Source organism: Schistocerca serialis, chromosome 9 (assembly GCF_023864345.2).
Source record: "Schistocerca serialis cubense isolate TAMUIC-IGC-003099 chromosome 9, iqSchSeri2.2, whole genome shotgun sequence".
NCBI lineage: Eukaryota > Metazoa > Arthropoda > Insecta > Orthoptera > Acrididae > Schistocerca > Schistocerca serialis.
The window spans coordinates 386,820,389-386,842,481 of record NC_064646.1 but is presented as its reverse complement, the minus strand read 5'-3'; the positions used below and the strand labels follow the sequence as shown (position 1 = coordinate 386,842,481).

At 39.0% G+C, this 22,093-nt stretch overlaps 1 protein-coding gene across 3 annotated transcripts in view; it reads left to right on the top strand.

The window, feature by feature from the left end:
* Positions 1 to 22,093, top strand: part of LOC126418649 (histone-lysine N-methyltransferase SETD1B) — a 168,558-nt gene that overhangs the window by 122,349 nt on the left and 24,116 nt on the right. For all 3 annotated transcript variants that reach the window (XM_050085523.1, XM_050085521.1, XM_050085522.1), the window contains 4 exons: positions 12,157 to 12,896; positions 17,817 to 17,938; positions 18,427 to 18,612; positions 21,158 to 21,415. In XM_050085523.1, coding sequence (XP_049941480.1) covers positions 12,157 to 12,896; positions 17,817 to 17,938; positions 18,427 to 18,612; positions 21,158 to 21,415 — 1,306 coding nt within the window. The remainder of the gene's footprint in view (positions 1 to 12,156; positions 12,897 to 17,816; positions 17,939 to 18,426; positions 18,613 to 21,157; positions 21,416 to 22,093) is intronic.

Sequence of the window (22,093 nt, the reverse complement as noted above, 5' to 3'; positions counted from 1 at the left end):
CGTGTTCACATTTAGTGGTTTTGGTGTTTCCTCTTCATTTATTGCTCTCACATCAAACAAAAACAAAATGAATTTCTGTGGCCAGGAGCTATGAAGTGAATTAAAATACATTCACATAATTATGGAAGGCTCAAATATGTTCTTGATTTCAGATTTTATTTTATTTCCATCTTTCTAACAGTCAAGCATTAATCACCTTGAAGAACAATGAAGTTATTTTTGTCGGTTTGCTAAAGAAATTTGGCTTTTATTAATCTTTCCCACTGAGGCAGTCAATTTATTTGAAATGAATTATTTAAGTTCACAGTATTGGCTAGTTTCAGCTGTTCGTTACATTTCAAGTGCACATTTTCATCTTCTAGCACGTATGGCATTATGCCATAATAAAGAACCAAACGTAAGATAATACGGTACTGGCACTCCGAGAAAATTTACACCTGAATTTGGACATACAAATAAGCCAAATTATGGATTTTAGTATGGTTCACGAAATTTCGATGTTTTTGGAGTGAAATTTTGATGCTCTTGGAGTATACTCTGATGTCTTGTTTCTTCTGAGGCATAATGTAAGATCTTTTAATGTTTTACACATAACGAACATATGGGCTTCCTGCATCATCGTAGCTGAGCAAGCGCGGTGGCGCGCGTTATCTGGCGCTCTCTGGCAACTGATCAAATGAACCTGTTCGTAACAAATCACAGGAAAATATTGTGAATCGTGGTTTGAGAAGCGTTACTTTCAGAATAAATTTCCTTTTATGCAAGATGAACTATGTGCGAGAATGTATGATGAATTTCTTAAATCACAGAGCGTCTGACTCTCATTTAAAAATCAACTCTTTGAGGACGACCATTTAGAAGAATTTCGAGTCCAGATGATTAGCTATTTATGTCATTATTAAAACTTTTACTGGCACATTTGTGTGATGTATGTTAAAGTGTAACATGCTCAAAAAAGATCAATATTGTATGTGAAAGCTTACCTTCTCTTGCAGCTTATTAATCTTAGAGACCAATGTTATATGTGGAAGTTTTTCTTTTCTGGTAGCAGCACTATGTATATTAATTTAAACCATTAACTTTTCCTATTTGTGCGTTCGCTCTACTTAGCAGTGATGTTGCTGTTGGCTGGCTACATCATGTATCCTATGTTCTGAATGCTCGCAATCATCGGCTGGCTAGATCATGTGACATGAGCTATGACTAGCTTACAAAAGCGCATCGCAATATCGATTTCAATGCTTTGGAAAGTAACATGCACTATTTGGTGAAATTTGAATTTATACTTTCATAATACGAAAACATGATGTGTACATGTTGGTGCACATTAAAAATCTTTTCAAAACATGTTTTTTTTCCCCCGAGTTTAGTTTTCTAAAATGCCTGTAAATTCCATGCCAGTGTATAAAACCATAACGATTCAAAGGATTGATAAGTTTTGCAGTTTTGAGGAAAAGTATACTGTCACTTAACATGGAAAAAGTGTATTTTCGTGTGGGAGAAAGTGTATTTTTAGCCGAGAAAAATACGGGAATTTTTTTTCCGTGTCCATGTATACATCTTAGTTTAGCATCTCCGTAATGCTCTCTCACCAGCTAAAGGATTTCGTGATGAAACGCACCGCTCTTCGTTGGGTCTTCTTTATCTCCTCTATCATTACTACCTCATAGGAACCCCAGATAGATGAACAATACTCAAGAATTGGGTGAACAACCACCATATAAGCCACTTCTTTTGTGGATGAGTTACATTTCCTTAAGATTCTTCCGATTAGTATGAGTCTGGTGTGTGCTTTTCCCACTATCTGTTTTATGTGGTCATTCCACTTAAGGTTGCTCTATATAGTTAAACCTAGATGTTTTATGGCAGACGCTGTGTCCAGCTGTTTGTCATCAATTGTGTAGCTGTACAGTAATGGATTTCTCTTCCTATTTGAGCGCTATATGTTATGTGTACCTGACTTTCTTGCGGAAATGTACTGAGTGTGTGTGTTGTGTTGTTATTTGTCTGCAGTGTTGCTGTTTGTGTAGTTATTTTGGTCTAAGAGTGAACAGACTGCCTCGCATTTGTTGACGTTTAACTTAAAACACTGCTGTTCCAACAAAGACTCAGCAGTTCTGAGTTGTCTGAAATCATGAATTGATGTTTGATGTTTTCCACTCCTGCACTAGGATGGCGTTTCATCCGTGTAGATGGCAACCATTGTGTTTTCTTTAGTTCAGATATCATTAATGTAGAGATTAAACAAGGCAGCTCCCAGGATGCTGCCTTGGGATACTCCAGCTCGTATATCATGTAATGTTGATTGTTTGCCCAGACTGAGGCCATCTTTTGGTTGGGTATAAATGTATGAGGTATACAAGTCCATCGAGGGAACTAATTTCGATGAGTTTTCAAATGAGGCTGTTATGCCAGAGATGATCCAAAGTCTTTTTGATGTGTGGGCATACAGCCCCCTTTGCTTTCTTGGTGTTGTAGCCATTTGTTATATGATAAGCTACAGAAAGGAGGAGTTATTGCTCTGGCCTCAGGGTGTCATTAGTGTGTCAGTGCCTACCTTTTCAACAGTCATGCTGAGCGAGTGCAGTTTTGTAGGAGGGAGTGATCTTTCCCTGGCTTCCTGAACATCAGGACTGTGACTGCTCTCCAAAAGACAAGGAAGTGTTGGTGTCATGGGATGGCATTGGTGATGTGTGTTAGGTATTCTGTGGCTTTATCCTTGAACTTTGGAGGTTTCAGTTTTGAATGCCATTGGGACCAGGAGCTTTCCTAGCAATGGTGTGCTTAATAGCGCATGCGATTTCGAGTGTACCAGCACACCTAATTTCATCATGCAAGGGCGGGCTACAAGGTGTGTAACCTCCTGATCAGTTTCAGGTGTGAATACAGGGTTCGATGGAACCAGATTTGGTGTGAATGATGCTGCAAGTGTTACGGTCATAAGCTCTGCCTTCTCCTCTGTGGATTATGCAGGGCTGTTTGGCCATGTAGTGTTTCTCCTTGGTGAAGTGACAAGTAAATTTCCACATTCCTGGTTGAGTGCTGTCCAGCCCAGGGAGTTTTTGATGGCACTGTGTGACTTTAAATGTTTGTATTTTCTCCTATATAATACAGTAGAGCCTGTTAACGAACAGTTTGTATGACGAGTGCCTGGTGCGCTGCCACTATGCACTGCCCGTATCTCGTGAGACAGTTTCTCATTGAGTTAAGGCCCAGGATTTAATGGGACAGGGCCGTTGAGTGATGGTGTGGTGTGGTGTAAAGACTGGAATGGTGTCGATCATTGCATCCTGGACAGCAGCTATGAGTGCTTTGACATCTGCATCAGTTTGAGCTGTGCACGTAAGTTTGTGTGTCTGGAATACGACTATCAAGTGTTTCTTTGAACAGAGCCCAATTCATGTGCTTGCAGTTTTGTATCCGGCATTGTTCTATGCTGTGCAGTGTTTCTTCCATGTGCAGTATTACAGGCATGTGGTTTGAGGGCATATCATTTACTACCTCAATGTTGAGTGTAACTGCAATGCCCCTGATGAGTGCCATGTCTACCACATCTGGCCTCTGTCCACTGTGATAGGGTATGTACATTGGATCAACAGGCACTAGTGTAATGTAGTTTCAGCCTAGTGTATGTTCAAATAGTTTTTTGCCATTGGAGTTTCACCTCCAAGAATTCCAGTCAGGGTGTTTTGCATTACGATCTCCTGCAGTGATACCCATGGTGCAGTGTTATATATTATGCTGATATCCCATGTTATGATGTGGTTAGGTGGATTGTATAGCGATATCATTAGTATAGGCCTGAAGGGCATGGCCTCCAAAATTTTGAGTTCAGGGAGTTCTTTTCCTAGTGCATAATGCTTGCTGTTCTACCTCCTTTCTTGCCGTCCTGTCGGTGAGTACGATAGCTGCAGGAGCCTGATTAATGTAGTTGTTTGTGCAGTTTAAGCTTCATATTGTTCATGAGCAATACAGATACCCTTCCTCTCTATGAATGTGACTAATTCAGTAGTGTTGTTCGAATGTTGGTGATCCCATCTGCATTCCAGAACAGGATCTGTGTCAGTGTTAATGTTTTTTGCGTGAGGGGCTGTTATCCATGAGAGAGTGAGAGGAGTGTGCTGAAGGAGTTTGTTATGACAGCTCAGTGCTGGTCGGATGTGGCCACAATGAGCTGTGTGCCGAGTGTGATGATGAAACCAAAGACCTTCATGGACCTGGGTCAATGTGTGGTTGAGAAATAATTTCTCGATTATTCCTCCAATACCGTGTTCCTGTTGGCCTTTGCGTTAGTGGATGTGTTATTGGCTGCTTGTTTGTTTTGGCGTGATGTATGGGCAGGCTTCGGTGTTGGTTTTGTGGGTTCATTTTGTTGGCACCCATGTTATAGTTGTGGTGAGGGCGAGTATAGTGTGCATTGGGGTTTGACTCTCTGAGCTGTGTGCCTGCATTTTGTTGGTGTGGTTGTTGTGGGGTAGGAATGTTCCCACGTGTGATAGGTTATTGTTTGACTCCTTTCTTCTGCTTCTCTGAGGTAGTGGTTGCCCATGTGTAATATGTAATATTTTTGTGTGTTGTGTAGTCCGAAATTCCGGGGCAGGGTTGTGTTGTTGTGCTCTGGTTCTAGTCTCATGATTGGTGTGGTTGCAGTGGCTTGTGTTGTCTGTACAGGCTGTATGTCTGTTGCTGTATTGGCTGTGAGTCTGCAGGGCCCTGAAAGTCTTCTGCCCCTCACTTGCCACTGGTAGAGTTCTAGCAACAATACCAGTGAAAAGGAGACTCAGTTCCTCAATCATTGTTTGTGGTGTGTGTGTGTGTGTGTGTGTGTGTGTGTGTGTGTGTGTGTGTGTGTGTGGGAGGGTGTGGGGGTGGGGGGGGGGGGGTGTGGAGGACTTTGGAGCTGTTATGATGATTGCTTTGTTATCTTTAGTGTTTTTGCATCTCAGGCCTGTATGCAGACAATGCACCCTGCATTACTGGCCCTGTGTGGCCCACCACATTTGGCTCATTTGTGTTCATCTGTTTATCACTGTGGGATCTAATGGCTGCCAGTGTACCAGTGTATTTACAGCAGCAGGGTGCCAGACCACCGTGTGCGGCCAGATTTCCAAAATTCTGAGAGCAGTGGCATTATTGGGGGACTTGTGGTGGGTTGTGTATTTCTACAGTCATGACCATGTGAGGGAAGAGCTGTACCTTCAGCAGGTCGCAGCATCTGGCCATGTCAGATAGCTCCACCAATTAGTTGAATATGTTTCTGTGTGTTCAGAACCGTGTCATGCGGCTTGCACTTACACATTCTCAGCCAAGAGCGACAAGTTCTCCTTGTACTGTTTCATTATGAGTTTGTGAATCCATTCCCGTCATTATGTACTGTTGAGTTTTGTCATCAGCAGTTCTGTACATGGCTTATTCAACATTGCATTTCTCTAGGAAGCTTATTGGGTTTGTGTACCCAGCCTTGGTAGATATATGTAGTGCAGCATGATCCACTGATAGTTTTGAGTAAGATGTTGTTGGTCTGTATCTCTCCATGAAGACTCAGGTCTCAATATTTGTGTATGATGACTGGTGCAAATCCAGTCTGTGTAGGTGTGCTCTGCATAGCTGTTACTGTGTTGTTGTTTGGGGTTGCTGCAGGGCTGTTTCTGTTGTCCCTTGTGTTGTTGTCGTTGTAGCTGCTACTAATGATAGGTGTAGTAGGTGTTAGCAACAGTGGCCCACCATTGCCAAAGGCATTAGTGGCTCTCTTGTGTGTGTGTTTATTTTTGTTTGCATCTGATACCTCCCAGCTGCAGTGATCCATCACTGTGGTACTGTTCCTTGACTGGTAATTCCGGCTGTGGTAACTCCTGTTCCATTACCTTCAGCTCTTGTAATTCTAGCCCCCAGTAATTCCACTGGGTCAAGATAGAACATGTCTCACATTCCCGAATGAGATTTTCACTCTGCAGCGAAGTGTGCTCCAATATGAAACTTCCTGGCAGATTAAAACTGTGTGCCAGACCGAGACTCGAACTCAGGACCTTTGCCTTTCGCAGGCAAGTGAAGACAAAGGTCCCGAGTTCGAGCCTTGGTCCTGCACACAGTTTTAATCTGCCAGGAAGTTCCACGTCTCATATTACTGGTATTGTGACTGTATGTTCTGTTGATGTTTTCGTAGTTTCACTGCCACTTGTCAGTTGATAAATGATCTCCTGATGATTGCTAAGAGGACGGTGATACTGATGGGTACAATGATATCTACTGCCTCTTGTGCTCCCTTCATCATGCTGCAGGTTGTACGGTAAAGTTTGCGATGCTTTGGTTTACCGTCTCTCCAGTGTAAGGATTCTTTATTTAGGGAGTCATGACATGTTTGCTTTTCTTTGGAAAGGGAAAAAAAATTGTGAACTTACATAAGTGGGAAGTGTTAAACCTATTGATGCAAGGGAGTGCGGGAAGAAGAAAAAAGCCTACAGTGCACAGGGTGACGCGATGTGAATGTTCCCCCGACACTGAAGTCCCCGAACAAAGAATGGGTGATTCCTGCTGGAAATTTGCAACTGAATTTGTGGGAGCTTTGAGTCAAAGACTTTTTCATCTGAACAGTGGAGTGCATCAATGGATTAATTACAAGTTCTCTCGTGACTAGTGCCTCTTCGGTTTATTTGCAACACTTACAGCATCCTCTGGCAGCTACGCCTCAGAGCAGTGATAAACACATGTTGGCTGCTTCATGCCGACTCAACTTCAATGCCTTCTACCCAATCACCTTAACCTCATCCTCCTCAACCCAACTTGCTTACTTCCTGGATGTTGACCTTCACCTCTCTGATGGATCCATCCTTACCTCCATCCATATCAAGCCTGCTAACTACCAACACTACCTGCATTTCATCAGCAGTCACCCATCCCACACCAAAAAATTGCCCCCATTTAACCTGTTGACGCATATATGGAGTATCTGCAGTGACTAAAATTCCCTTGGCAACTAGAAAGGTCACTAAGGCCTCCACAGGCAGGCACTACCCTTCAAACTTAGTCTGCAAACAGATTTCTTGTTCCATATCCTCACACCCCCAAGAAACAACTGCAAAGGAATGCACCCTCATTGCCTAATATCAACCCAAACTGGAACAGTTGAGTCATGTCCTTTCACAGGGACTATCTTTCAGGATGCCCAGAAATGGGGGACGTCCTACTCACAATCCTTTGCCCCACTCCTAAAGTGGCACCCTGCTGCCTACCCAACTTCCATGATGTCCTGGTCTATTCCTATGCCACTCTCACTCCCAACCTCTTGCCATGGGGTCATATCATTGTGGAAGACCCAGGGGCAAGACCTGCCTGATTCACTCTTTCATTACATAAATTACATTCCTATCACAGGCTTATTCTGTTTCATCAGAGGAAGGGCTATATGTGGAAGCAGTCACATCATATACTATGTACTACTTTCTGCACAGGATTTCATGGGGGCATGATCAAGAATGGATGGCCACTGACAAAATGTGGCCAAGCACACAGTTGACCATGCACTGGCAGAGCACACTGCTAAGCACAGCATGCTCAAGTTCTGTGGCCGCTTCACAAACAGTGCCACATGGATCTTTCCTCCAGACCCATCTTTTCTTAACTATGCAAATGGGAATTATCCTTTCAAAACTCCCATAATCCTCAAGGCGTCAATCTCTGCTAATACACTGACCCACATGCTGTACCCAAAAGTCTTCCTTTCCTGTCCTGTCACCACCTCCCAATCCATGCCCTCATGTTATCATCATTGTGCGCCGCATGAACTCATCTGGTATGGTACCTGTGTGTTGTGTTACTATCCCGCACACATGTCGGTGCCTCCTCTCGCATTTCTACCTTACACGCTGGTTGCCTCCCCTTGAGCTGCCAGCTACCCCTCCCCAATCCCTCCTTCTGCTTCCACCTCTTTCTCCTTCTCCCCACCTCAACTAATACAATCCCTTACAAAACTCTACCTTTCAAACTGTAATCCTGGCATTGTGTGGTCAGCTGACACACTGTAACTAAAAAGGCATCTCTCTCTCTCTCTCTCTCTCTCTCTCTCTCTCTCTCTCTCCCTGTCTGTGTGTATATGTGTACGCACATGTGCGCACTCGGGTATATATGCTCTACATCATTAAGGGATTCAACTGAAGGCTAGCATGTTTTCATTCTTTTTTGTGTGCCTATCGATAACTACAGAGTTGTTCTAAGTGTTGGACCCATTTCCAAAAATTCACGTGTATTAAAGTATTAATCCAAAATGAACAAGCTTTATGCCAATGAAAAGAGGAAGTTTCAGAGTTTTTGGTGGGCAGGCGGTGATGGTTTCAGAAGCGGCCAGTAGAGTTCACGTGTCAGTAGGCCCATCATTCCATTTCCCTGTCAGTTTTGAGTGAGATGGAGACTGTGGAGCATGTTCTTGAGTTCACAAAAAGTGAGTCACAAATTGCAGTGCAGCAGGCATTTCATATATAATTTGGTATTCATCCACCGACTTGTAGAAGCATTAACCATTGGTTTAAGCAGTTTAAACAAACTGGGAGTGTGCGCAAAGGAAAAAGCACAGGCCGACTGCATGTGTCGGAGGATGGTGTCCGGCGGATTCAAGAAAGTTTTTTGCACAGTCCCAGTAAGTCTACCAATAGAGCCAGTCAAGAACTTGGAATACCCCAACCAACTGTATGGAAAGTTCTGAGACGGCGTTTGCTGTACAAACCGTACTGATTACAACTTGTGCAGGCTCTCAATCCCAATGACAAAGAGAAGCGTCTCACATTTTCTGGTAATGTGCTAGCAAAGATGGAGGTTGACGCATTTCTAAAGCATGTAATTGTTAGTGATGAAGCGAAATGTCAGCACACACAATGTTCACATATAGGGTTTGGAAAATCCACATTCACCATTGCAACACGAAAGAGACTCACCGAAGATCAACGTGTTCTGTGTCGTATCTCATACAAAGGTTTAATCACCATTTTCCTTTGTGGAAAGGACTGTAACAGGATTCACGTACCTGGATGTGTTGGAGTAACGGCTGTTCCCTCAAGTTAGGGGAGATTCCCAGGACTTAATTTTCCAACAGGATGGAGTTCTGTCCCATTGGCACCGTGAAGTATGAGGCTTTTTGAATGATTCAGTTTTGTTGCCCTGTTACAATTTGCTCTTTTGCCAAAATACACCAGATTTTACACAATGTCACCTCACTAACTTGTTGTGCAGACACAGTTGTTTATTAAGTGAGGAACTGAGGACAAGTAAGGTCAGTAGCCTATGGAGAAAACACATCTTCGGTACAAAAATAAATGTGTAATGACTTCACTTATGTTGTTCCAAAACTCACGAACTCACGGCAATTCTCATTTCAACAACTATAGATTGGCCTTAAAAATATACATGTTTCACCGAATAAGTCTTTAGTTTGTTGAACAGTATGGTTGATAATGAAGCTTTGTGTATTAGCCATATGGCAAAATACTCTCCTCCTTGCATGCTGTCATTTGCCAGAATCTTGTTTGAATACGTCAAACTATCTATGAGATGTCAGGAATGTTACAGATATTTCATTCTGGCTTTTTCACTGCCGTGTGCAATTCCAAATTAGTGCACTATGTAAAATCAGTTCTTTCAAGATTGGTGACAGGTAGAGACCTCCATCCAAGTCTAAAGAAAAAGTCAAGATGTTAGCTAAATTTCTTATACAGCAGCACAGGGTGTAATATGTACCAAACACAAAATCATAGCAATCCCTCCTTTTCATTGCAAACTTTTTCAAATTTCGAGCATTGTCTTATTTAAATGCAGATATCTCAATAACTGTGACTTGTAACCAAATGACAGGCACTTCATCGTGAAGCTGACATATAAAGCTACATATAAGTGACATAAAAATAAGCATTTTGTGCTGAATGTTTTCTGTAAAACCATTTGAGAAAGATTGCAGGGTGTATGCTTTGATTTTTGCCAGCTCAATGCATCACCAACCAGGTGACCTCCACTACTGAACAAACAATTGAACTTGGCCAGCACTGTGGATGAAAATTCTACACTGCACATGGGCCACCATGTCCTGCACGGGCCTAACAACACATGAAGTTCATTCCTTTGTACTAGGGTAACAGCTACATCAGGAAAGTTTCATAAGATGCTACATGCCACATTTCAGCAGAACTGTTTCCAATGACATATGTACAAGAATGATAGGACCATTGGTTCTGGGAAGGGCAAGTTTCACTTTCATGTCATCACTTGAAAATGGCTAATATATGATTGATTGGAAACTTTCTTGTCATAGTCCTCTGGCAACCTATTTGTGGTCTGGTATGTGAAATGCATGAATGGATGTTTTCCAGGAGCATCCAAGCCAGTCTTGATTATGTACTACAACATTTAGTGGCTTTGAGCTCAGCTTGATTGAAGTTCATTTTTTGTGTTTATCAAAGATCAGCTGCTTTATACAAACAGCCCTTGAAATTATTATTGATGCTATATCATTTGCTAGGGGTATGTCTGTTCAGCACACTGTTTGTTGACACATTTCTCTATCCTTGTCTCACACAACAATGTGTCAGTCACTACTATGAGGATGATGTAAGAGTGGCCATCACACAGCAGTTTCAAATTTTATTCTGGGAAATGTGTGCGTGATTTTAATGTGCATAATTCTCATATGGGTTCTGTGCAATTTCAGTAACACAATTACATTTTTGTAGTGCATTGTTTGAGCAAAATGACATGTCTTCCACACCAAAGAGATGAGATGGGGATTCATCAGTGGCTGCAATGTGTATGAAGCAGTGATACGCGCCAGCCTGAGGTGGTTGAACTCACCAACAGGTTCAGAGAACTTGTTTCTTTCTCATATTCTATGTAGAATCTAGTGAACCAGTTCTGTTCATCCTAAGGAAGCTGCTAAAAATGAGACAGGCACAAACTACTCTTTCATTCTGTTAACAGTGCTCATATCAGTGCAGCACTGGGCTCTGCATTTATCTACAGGCAACAAGACCGTATTGATTAAGGGAAAGTTCAGCTTTGCAATGTTGAGGATTAAACAAGTTCACTTAGTTTGAGAAAGGTCGGATATGATAACCATTTTGGGTTGTTACAAGGTGGAGACTAATATCCATTAATTGTGAGAGGAAAGATTTAGCACTGAGCTGTTGTGTCAAATTAAAACTTGGTGACAGACAAGGATTTAAACTTATGTACTTGGCTTACAAGATTAGTGCCTTTCCAGAAGCGTCATCGAAGCCTCGCAGGCTAACTCAGAAATTCATGTTGCCACTAGATGCCCTCTTATTCATATATTCCGAACAGTACAGGTAGTCTTCTGCTCTGCAGTGTGTTTAACGCTCCTAGGAGAGAGGATATATCATTTATGGTGTGATTGTACCACAAACTTGTAGCTAATTAAGGGCATCTGGCATTGAACTCTCATAACTAGCTTAAATGGTGTACTGTTAAGCCTCAGTTGGATGAAGACAAGTACAAGGGTTTGAGTCCTTGACTGGCGTAAACTTTTATCAGAAAAGTTCACTGCAGCAAATCCTAGTGAAGAAAGAGGTAACTTTGTGTATAATAGTGCAGTTGCCTTATGCAGGTTTTTATTTATTTTGGAATGATTTCATACAAATGCACAAATAACTGTTGTGTTGAGTCCAAAGCAACAGTAGATTCTGCTTTACTGAGACTTGTGCATAAATCTAGCATTTTAACAAAAGTTAAAATTTTTTACAGGAAGCCAACCCAGTGTGTCAAACTCTGAATAAAATATTCTATGTATATCTTTCGAGCATAGTAAAATGGGGTTTGTTAGCTTAATTCATTTTGTTTCACACAGATATATTGAATATCTTCTGGTTTAACTTTGTTATAATTGTGTAATAAAATAGTCAATTAATTATCAGCATATATCAGTTTTGTTGAGAAATAGGTGTGTCTACATCTGTAAAAATCAGAATCTTATTGCTAATGATTCAGAAATCAATTATCAGCAAATTCTTGTATATAATTCTTTACTAACCTTTAAAATTATTTATCTGTGAAATCTTAATGTTTTCATTATGCAGCTAAAAATTTAAACCCAACTATTTTGTGATTATGTAATGTCACTTTTTCATGCATGCCAGTGTAATGAATCTTTCTTAACTTTCACAGTAAAGCGAGGACACCTGAGCGCAGTGAAACTCCTATTCCCCCTGAGAGTCTCAGTGATACAGAAAGTGGATTTGGAGTTGCGGGACTTGAGGATGTGAAACCTGCACTGGAAGAAATTCCTTTGCCAGCGAGTGTTGCTGTCCCCACTTCTCTCAGTCCATTGCACAAAATGGAAATGCACAGCACTGTTGATTCTGCTGCAGCAGAAGCACTCATGGCTCTGGCTGGTGGTGAATCCATCATCCTGAAGACTGCAACAGACACAGGTCCACCTACAGTATTGAATGGAGGTCTTCCACCTGAAGATACATTTGCAGAATTGTCATCACCTCCTGACATCACGGCTGAACACTCCTATAGCTTACCACCCAGGCGTGAACCTTCTGCCTCTCCGCTTAGTAGTGACGAAACACCGAGAGGTGCTAAGCGGCCATTGTCTCGACCTCCGCTTACTAATCATGCCACTTCAGTTGAAAATGAACTGCCTCCAGCTTCCAAAAAAGCTCGAAAATCTAAGTTTGAGGAGCTTATGAACGAGACTGCATATGTTAAACCTGTTACTAAGGCTGTTGTGTTCTCCAAGCGGGACATTATTGGAGAAATGACTGTATTGTACGAGTTTTTAACACGTGGCATTGACAAGGAAGATATACATTATTTGAAACGCAGTTATGAGGCAATGTTGGCTGATGATGCTCAGGGATACTGGCTGAATGATACTCACTGGGTTGATCATCCTGATATCCTTTCTAAACTTTACTATATTTTTATCATTTATTGCATTGTAAATATATTTTCATATTGTTGTTCTTCAGTGTCTTGTAGTATCAAGTATATATCATTCTTCTACACTGGTGTTGTTATGCTCTTGGAAGTATGTCCTATGTATGTACGTATTGGATATCAAGAAATTCTAATGTATTAACAGCCATCAACATTTTTCTTAATAACATTTTAGCTATGTGGTTTTTATTTCAAAACTTATGTACAATCTCAATCTCTCTCTGTGTACTGTTGTCCTGTTAACACATAGTATAAAAATGTCTGAAATCACTTCCTGCTCCGTAGTGAAACATGAGTATGGAACACAATTAAAAAGTGTGTGTGTGTGTGTGTGTGTGTGTGTGTGTGTGTGTGTGTGTGTGTGTGTGTGTTGGGGGGGGGGAGGGGGGCAGGAAACAGGATGTTCTTCTTGTTTTTCACAAGCTTACAGAAAAATATCAGCTTTGAACTTTTCTGAGGAATTGTGCTTGCTAAAGCTAAGAGGGTTTTGAAAACACAATGCGTAACTGAATCAGTAGTGTTGTTGAACAGTAAATCATTACAGTCTGTGGATCGAGGGTTCAAATCTCAGTTTGGTCGTTCCTTTTTTACATTCAATTTGGCATACCTATATCTTTTAAATGTAAAATTTGTCACATATATCCTAATTAACACATACCTAATCAATACTTTTAATAAAAAATGCACATCTTCTTGTTTCTACTTATATATTGCACACACAGTTCCAGATTTCATAGTAAATATAAACTCTTAATTATCCATATTTTATAATAGGCTGTCTGTAGAGATAGTTCAAATAAAGAACACACAACAAATTAAATTTTTAGGACAAAAATAAAAAACCAAATACTCTTCATTTAGACTTTGTCCGTTGTTTTGTACCACAGATGTCGTCTCTTAAGAGCCGCAGTAGGAAGTGTTGTGGGAACATGGACAACAACAATTTTCACAGCAAAATTACCAAATAAGCAGCAACCAGTCGCAAAATCATGTTTTCTTTATTTACTTTTACAAATCGATTTCAACGAATTAACAGCCATCATCAGTGCTTTCAACGAATATGTGCCCTGAGTAGTAACACTGTCTTTCTTTGAAAGCACCAATGATGACTGTTAATCAGTTGAAATCGATTTGCAAAAGTAAATAAAGAAAACACGATTTTGCGACTGGTTGGTGCTTATTTGGTAATTTTATGGTTTACGGTCGCTGCACAACTTGGGAACCACATGGAGCCCACCATTCAGAATTTTCACAGCACCATACAAATGCTACCTTTTTACAGTTGCCTCTGTACCACTGCAATATGAACCCAACAGAATTGAGCCATGTTACAGGATTTAAGCTGCCAGACATACTGGACCAAATTCCCAAAGCTTCGACATGTGTCGCTGTCAAACGCCGACAAGATACAGAATGGCACATCATAAGAAAGGAGGAGAAAATGTGGCACTTGGATGGCTTTGTGGATTCTGTTGTTGTTTGACTTGTCATTGATGTAGCACATGAAATTTCCAGTAGTGAAATGTATTTCTTGAATTCAGACAGGGAATGGATCATGACATTACCAGAGGACTGATTGTAAATAATACCTTCAGTGGAGTCAATATTTAACTATACGATGAATTCCCTTTTGCATCACTCATATCTTGTGTAGAGAAATTACCCTGTGTTTAAGTGAAGAATTTTCCTCAATCTTATTTTTAATTACAATACTATGTTAGCTAAGAGCAACAGCATGTTATGTTATCCATCTGGTGCCCTAGGAAGCTGCTGGTAATGCTGGGGTTTTACCGAATATTATTTCATTCTCTTTAAGAATTAAATGACATTTGAAGCTATATTGTTTCTCTGCTCATCTATTTTTGTGCTATAGCTGCAACTGCGCACATCACTGCACATCAGTTGGACCACTGGACTAGCCAGTGCTGTCTAAGTTAAAAAGTGCCAGTAAAGCTATAGCCCATCTGCCAATGTGCATTATGCTCACAGCATAAAACATATCCTTATTGTAGTTTTTCAGAGTTAAAGAAGAAAGGAATAATCCCAGTGCCAAAAAATGCAGGTACTGATAGGGGTGAATATTACAGAACCATCAACTTGGTAAATCAATGTTGCAAAGTACTGGCACAAGTAATTAACAGAAGAATGGATGGAAAGACTGGTAGAAGCCAACCCTGGGGTAGATCAATTTGTGTTATGGAGAAATTTAGGAACAGATAAGGCAGTACTGACCTAATGCCTTATCTTAGAAGATAGACTGAAGAAACACAAGCCTAACCTAAGTTCACAGTATTTGTAGATGTAGGAAAAACTTGTGAAAATGTTCACTGGAGTACACTCAGAAAAAGCTTGTGAAAATGTTCACTGGATTATACTCTTTGTATTCTGAAGATATCAGGGATACAATACAAAGAGTGAAAGGTTATATGCAATTTGACCAAAGATCTGACTGCTGAAGTAAGACTTCGATAATGCATATGAAACAGAAGCAGTAGTTAAGGAGGAAGTGAAACAGGATTGTTGATGTTGTGCAATCTGTGCATGAATCTAGCAGTGAAGGAAACCAAGGAAAAATTTGGAACAGAAATTAAAGCTCAGGGGAGAAGAAATATAAACCTTGAGGATAGCTGATGACATTGTAATTCTGTCAGTGACTGAAAAAGATTTTAAAGAGCAGTTGATGGAATACATAGCGTCTTACAGACAGGTTATAAGATCTACATCAGCTGAAGAAAAACAAGGACAATGGGATACAGTGGAATTGAACCAGGTGGCAGCCAGGGAATTAGATTAGGAAATGATACACTAGAAGTAGTGAAGAGCTTTGCTGTTTGTGCAGCGGAATATGTGAAGGTTGCAAAAGTAGAGAGGCTATAAAATGCATACTGGCAATGACAAGAAAATCATAGTTCAGACAAGAAGAGAGTAGAAGGTTTTAAAATATGGTAGATCTGATAACTAATGAGTAGGTACTGAATGGAATTGGGGGAGTAAAGAAATTTCTAACATAAATTGACTTAAAAGGTGTCGATTGATAAGTCCCATACTGTGGCATCAAGGAATTGTTGTTTAATAATGTTGTGTGTGTTTTTAGGGGGGCAGGAGGGTTAAAACAGTAGAGTAAGACAGACTTCATGAAATATATGGGTTCTATTGGTTTTAGGCTGCAGTAGTTATGGAGAAAAGCAGCAGACTAGCATGATGAGCAGTGGCATATCTGTCTTTGGAATAAAAACATCTCTTACCTTCAGAAAACACCCATTAACAGTAATTGGCAGCTTATAGTGGCTCTTTTTCTTTTTCCTCCTGAGGTGTTTACAGTCCAATCTCATTTCTGGATTAATTGTTAATTGTGGCTGCAGGTTCAATACCTTTCAGTATGAGAGAGGGAAAGATTGTAGGGGTAATCCGAGGATGATGAAAGTAATGGTCTTCTTCCACAATGCTGTCATCAGTGCAATTAAAGCCTGTCTCTAGTTGGCACAAACTGTATTTATGAGCTATGTTCTGAAAATTCTCAGTAATATTAAAGCATCTCTTTAAGTAAAATATGATCAGATTCTTCAGCAAAAATCATTCTTGAAATGGCATCAAAATATTTCGCAGCCCTCTTCCAGCTTATAAGCAGGCAAAAATATATGAGAAATCTGCTGCAAATTATTCTAAGATATGTCCAGGTACTCGGGAATGCAACCACTAACTTGTGATCAGTAGGTACATTTATTAATTTCGGCTTAGTTTTGATAAACTTAACAATATTAGATTCAACAAGATAAACCTTTCGATAATAATAAAAATCATAGAATTTCAGTTTTTTAAACAATTCTCAGAACATCCTGAGACAATGATTAAATAACTTTTAATGCACCTAGGTATGTTTAGTAATAATGTGTTTAATAATGTATTGAAATACATTACCATTCAGAATGTGAAAATTTTTGGTTTGGATGTTAATGTTGTTTTTGCCACTGAATGTGGTATATTGGGCTGTCACAAGACTGTCGTATTTGTGATTGAAAGTTCTGGTGGAATGTAAATAATGTAAGAGTAAAGGTAAAAACTCACTGAGTAGTAGAGGCATTGAGCCATCGAAAGATGGAGTAGATATTAAGATAAGAGATAAAACAGTTGAGCCTTTCAGTGACATAATGCTTCTAATATTCTGTTACTTGTAGCCTTAAGTCCTAAATTATTTGTATAGATATGTGTCATTGTCGGTTATATGTCATGCGACTTTCTACAAAAAAATTATTTAATTGTTGTTTTTCTGTCTTACATTGAGACCATTCTTCTCTGGTGAGGGTATGCATGCTTGTTGTTTTATTAGGGTCTTCAGTGCCCTCTGCCACCAACTGTCAGGTAGCTTGTGGAGGATAGATGTAGATTTAGAATACCAGTAGCAAAATTGTGTTTCTTTATTTATTTTACAAATGGAAGCTTCTTATATCATAAGGTTGGAATCTGTCAAATCATATTTTTCCTTTTAGAATACAGGAGTAATATTATATGACATTTTTGGCCTTTTGACATTGCTAATTGATGGTAGTGCAAATGTGCATGCACGTTTGTTTATCTGCTGCCTTTTATAACTTAGTATTAGCATTAGTTCAGCCTATATTTTCTAGTTGTTAGTAGGTAATAAATTCCAGTTGCTGCTAATCTATTTGATAAATTTATAGTGAGCATTCCTTCTGTCAGTTGGTAAAATAGATTCCTATAATCTTATGAAACCTATGTATAATTTTTTACCATATATTGTTGATTGACCATAAAGTCTGTAGTGCGATAACAGTACCATATAAAACTTAGTTACTAAAATGATTATCATGACTGTCTTGGGTTACATTATCATGCATATTTCCTTAACTCATTCTCACTTACTGACTTGTCGTCTGCACCAAGAAAGAAAAAGCGTGATGAAGGCCGTGTTCACAAAACAGGATGTGCAAGAACAGAAGGATATTATAAGATTGACGTGAAAGAGAAGTTGAAGCACAAGGTATACTAAATCTTTCTGATTGTGCATCATCTGCCTTGAACCCTTTATTTACAGGAAGGAACAATTGCAAACATCTCCCTCTCCCTCCCTCCCTCCCCACCCTCTCCCCCTCCCCCTCTCTCCCCCTACCCCCTCTCTCCCCCTCCCCCTTCCCCCTCTCTCCCCCTCCCCCCTCTCTCCCCCCCCTCCCCCTCCCCCCCCCCCCCCTCTCTCTCTCTCTCTCTCTCTCTCTCTCTCTCTCTCTCTCTCTCTCTGTCTCTGTCTCTCGTGTGTGTGTGTGTGTGTGTGTGTGTGTGTGTGTGTGTGTGTGAGAGAGGAGAGAGAGAACAAAGGAAAATTTCCAGAAAAAAGAGTAGAATATTTTGTTTTCATAACTGTTTAATTTATTATGTAATGAATATTTCCAGGAAAAAGAGAATAGAATATTTTGTTTTCATAACTGTTTAATTTATTTTCAAGCTCAATAATAGTTTTGTTTTTATTTGCAGCATCATTATGGTCAGGTCATACAACAAGCAAGTGAGGAAACAGGTGGTCTGTCTACAGAAATTATAAAATCTGTATCGGGCAAGATGCAGACACTATCACGAGAAGCTCGCAGTAATCAGAGAAGGCTGCTAACAGCGTTTGGCATTGATACTGATAGTGATCTCCTTAAATTCAATCAGTTGAAGGTAAATCATAAAATCCATTCTTTCTTTTATGGTACTGAAAGTTTATATTTGTAGTCATATTACTGACATCTGTCCTTTCTACAGTAAGACCTTTATAATTAGGCATGCTTGGAAAGCTGTCATTGCTGGATTGTAAAAATTATTTTTTTGAAACCTTGTCAAAAATGGAATGTAAACAAAGCATTTAGTTTCTGTGCATTAAAACAAGTAAATATTATTTATTGAACGCAATAGGAGAGATTAAAGTATAAAAATATTAAAAGTGTGTGTTTCTTTTCTGAAAAAAAAGAAAGAAAGAAAAAAAATAACAAAATTGAGCTAATAATAGAAAACTATACTGCTCTGTTAGATCAGTTTAAGATTCAAAGTCTTAGAAAAGTTCAGTGTACTTAATTTTTTGTTCATCATTTACAAATTAAAGTAAGCGCCTTTGATTTGAAAAGATCAAGAACAAGATAACTAATAAAAGTTGTTATCAAGACTTTGGTGCAGTTTAATTGGAATCGCTGTCTTTAGGAATAGGACAGATATCAACTGTTGTCGGGGTGTGGAATATGTTAGACTAGTATTTACCACTGATGATTTATGTGAAATTGTCTTTTAAGCCCTGTGGAACATAGCATTTCTGCAAACTGACTGAGCTCTTTTTTACAAAAATATTTTGTATAATGTGCAAATTCACAACTTCAGAAGTGTCATACTCTCGGCAAATTTCCCTAAAACTGTTAAGGCTTCTGAAACTTCAACCCAAGAGATGTAAGTTCTAGAAGTTTCTTCTTCATTACCTTCAGTTTCTGATACCTCCTTTGACGACTGTACTGCCAGCTGTACTGAGAAAAATCATACAGAAAATTTCTAATGCATGCTGGACTATAGGATCTGCCAGATTATTGAGTGTTGATTTATGACAGTCTTGCTGTATATTGCGTTCCTGGAACAGTCACAAACTTAAGGGATATGAAAAATTTTGATTACAGTGCAAACATACAAGTTTTTTGACAGCACAGATTGGTGAACTGCTAGATGGAAGTGTGGTGGAGGCAAAAATTACCACTCATTAATTGTATTGTTATCGCTGCCTTTGAAATTCATTGTAACCATTACAACATAATCTCATTAATTGTTTTTGAAGCTCTAATGCTTCTATAAATAACTAGTAAAATTATTTTATTTTATTTTAAAGAAATGCTCTTGTGTGTTGGCAATTTTTATGAATATTACAATTCTCTCTAACAAGAAATAGAGTAGTTACATCTGTAGAATGAAATAAGTCGGTTAAAAATACATGATACTTAAGAAAACAGTTAACTTGATTATTTTAGATTCACAATAAGTGAAATAATTGTTCCATCTGTAGAATGAAGTAAATCAGCTATAAACTTCCAGTATGTGATAAGATGTTTAGACTGGCATTCATAAGTTATTCTACTGTGTAGAAACAGTTCTTCTGAAGTAATGTTTTAACTTTTGTGCTGAATCCTTCTCTATTTGACTTCAAGCTAAAAAATCAACAAAGTTTTGTCTTTGCTGAGTAACTGTATGTGACAAATTTACCAACTTGGAATTTAGTTGAGCCTAAACAGAAAAGCAAAAAAACTGCACCCATTCCCCAATAACTATTACTACTAAAAGTATTGTATTGTAAATGCTGCAAAACATTTGTTTTCATATGGTAAAACTAAAAATTAAGACACAATGGAGCTGATGTGGTCAGGAAGAACAACTTTTTCGAATAGTGCTATTTTTCAGGCTCAGTTTTCTGTCCAAGTTTCTTCTTGCATATTTTGCAGTTAACAGTCTCCTCCTCGCTCCTTGAATTCCATGTCATCATTTCCTTGAGCCATTAAAATGTATTTTGACAAGCATTGATGGAAAGGTTTTAAACAGTAAATTCCTCTAATACATGCAGAAATTTAGAGAGAGATTTCTCTATGGAAAGGCAGAGTACAATTTGTGTATGAGAATAGATCATTACTTATCAAATAAAAAGGGCAGTATCTGTGGACAGGCTTGTAGAAAGGATGACAAATTAGCTACTGGATTAAGTATTACGTAAGAGTGTGTGCACCACACACACACACACACACACACACACACATACAAATTGTTTTTTGACCATTGAAAATTGGTTGAGAACATATAAACAAATTTTATTATTTATTTTGCATAATATGCACAGCCCATGTAATTAACTCAATTGGATGTAAATTAACAGTTTATAAAAATAAGTCATTACATTCAACTCTGTAAAGTTAATCAGATTTACTTTCATAGCAGTGAAAGCTTTGTCATATGCAGCTAACAGTAATGTTCTACAGTTATGTTAAATTACATTTCAAGGCTGTATGAGATACAGGCAGCAACTTTTCGTATTGTCATTTGTACCGGCATATGTGAATGTGATTCAATTTGCCCTTATTTCTTTAATTTACATATTTCTTTTTCATTATCATTGTCTTTCATTTGTGTGTGCTTCATAGCCCATGCTCTAAAATAAGCTCCATTGAAGATTAATATGAGAAACCATTACTTTTTCTGTTTACAGTTCCGAAAGAAGCAGCTAAAATTTGCAAAGTCAGCTATACATGATTGGGGTCTGTTTGCCATGGAGCCAATTGCTGCTGATGAAATGGTTATTGAATATGTGGGACAGATGGTGCGACCTCTTGTAGCTGATCTTCGAGAGCGTCATTATGAAGCAACAGGGATTGGTAGTTCCTACCTCTTTAGGATAGATGTTGATACCATAATAGACGCTACGAAATGTGGAAATTTGGCAAGATTCATCAACCATAGCTGCAATGTAAGTGCACTATACTACATAGCACTCATTACATTTACCACTGATACTGGCATTATCTGCCACATTATGATTTGTAGTTCATGTTTTGATAGTATATTGCTAAGTTTATGCATTAAAACACAAGAATTTCTCTTAGGATGAGTATAAACCATTCATAAATATAACAGGATTGTTCTGTTTCATGGAATTTAGGAACGAGAGAGAACGAAACAAACAAACAGTGAAAGAAGGTGCTGAATCTTGGATCTAGCATAATATTGAGACCTCCCAAACCCATTAAACTATGCCATACAGAGAACGCAGAATTGACTGTGTCTTCATTTGAGTTGCATGTCTTTATTCATTGAAACTGTCGCTACATATAGTTGTGATCAGTCACTTATGAAATATTACTTTATTTTCATTAATATTATGAAAAGGATAGATTAATGAAAATAACCAGTTTTTGAAAATAGAATGTAATCAGATAGATAAAAAAATATACTCATGTGGCAAAGGCTGGAGAACACACATATAAAGATATTTAAATCTGCAAGCTTTTGGCACCAATGGCTTATTCTCCTGGCAGAAGGGTTGAAAGGGAAAGTATAGGGTGAAGGAAAAGGGCTGATGAGGTTTAGGAAGTGGGGAGAGTTCGGAAAAGTCACCCAGAACCCCAGGTCAAGGGAGACTTACCAG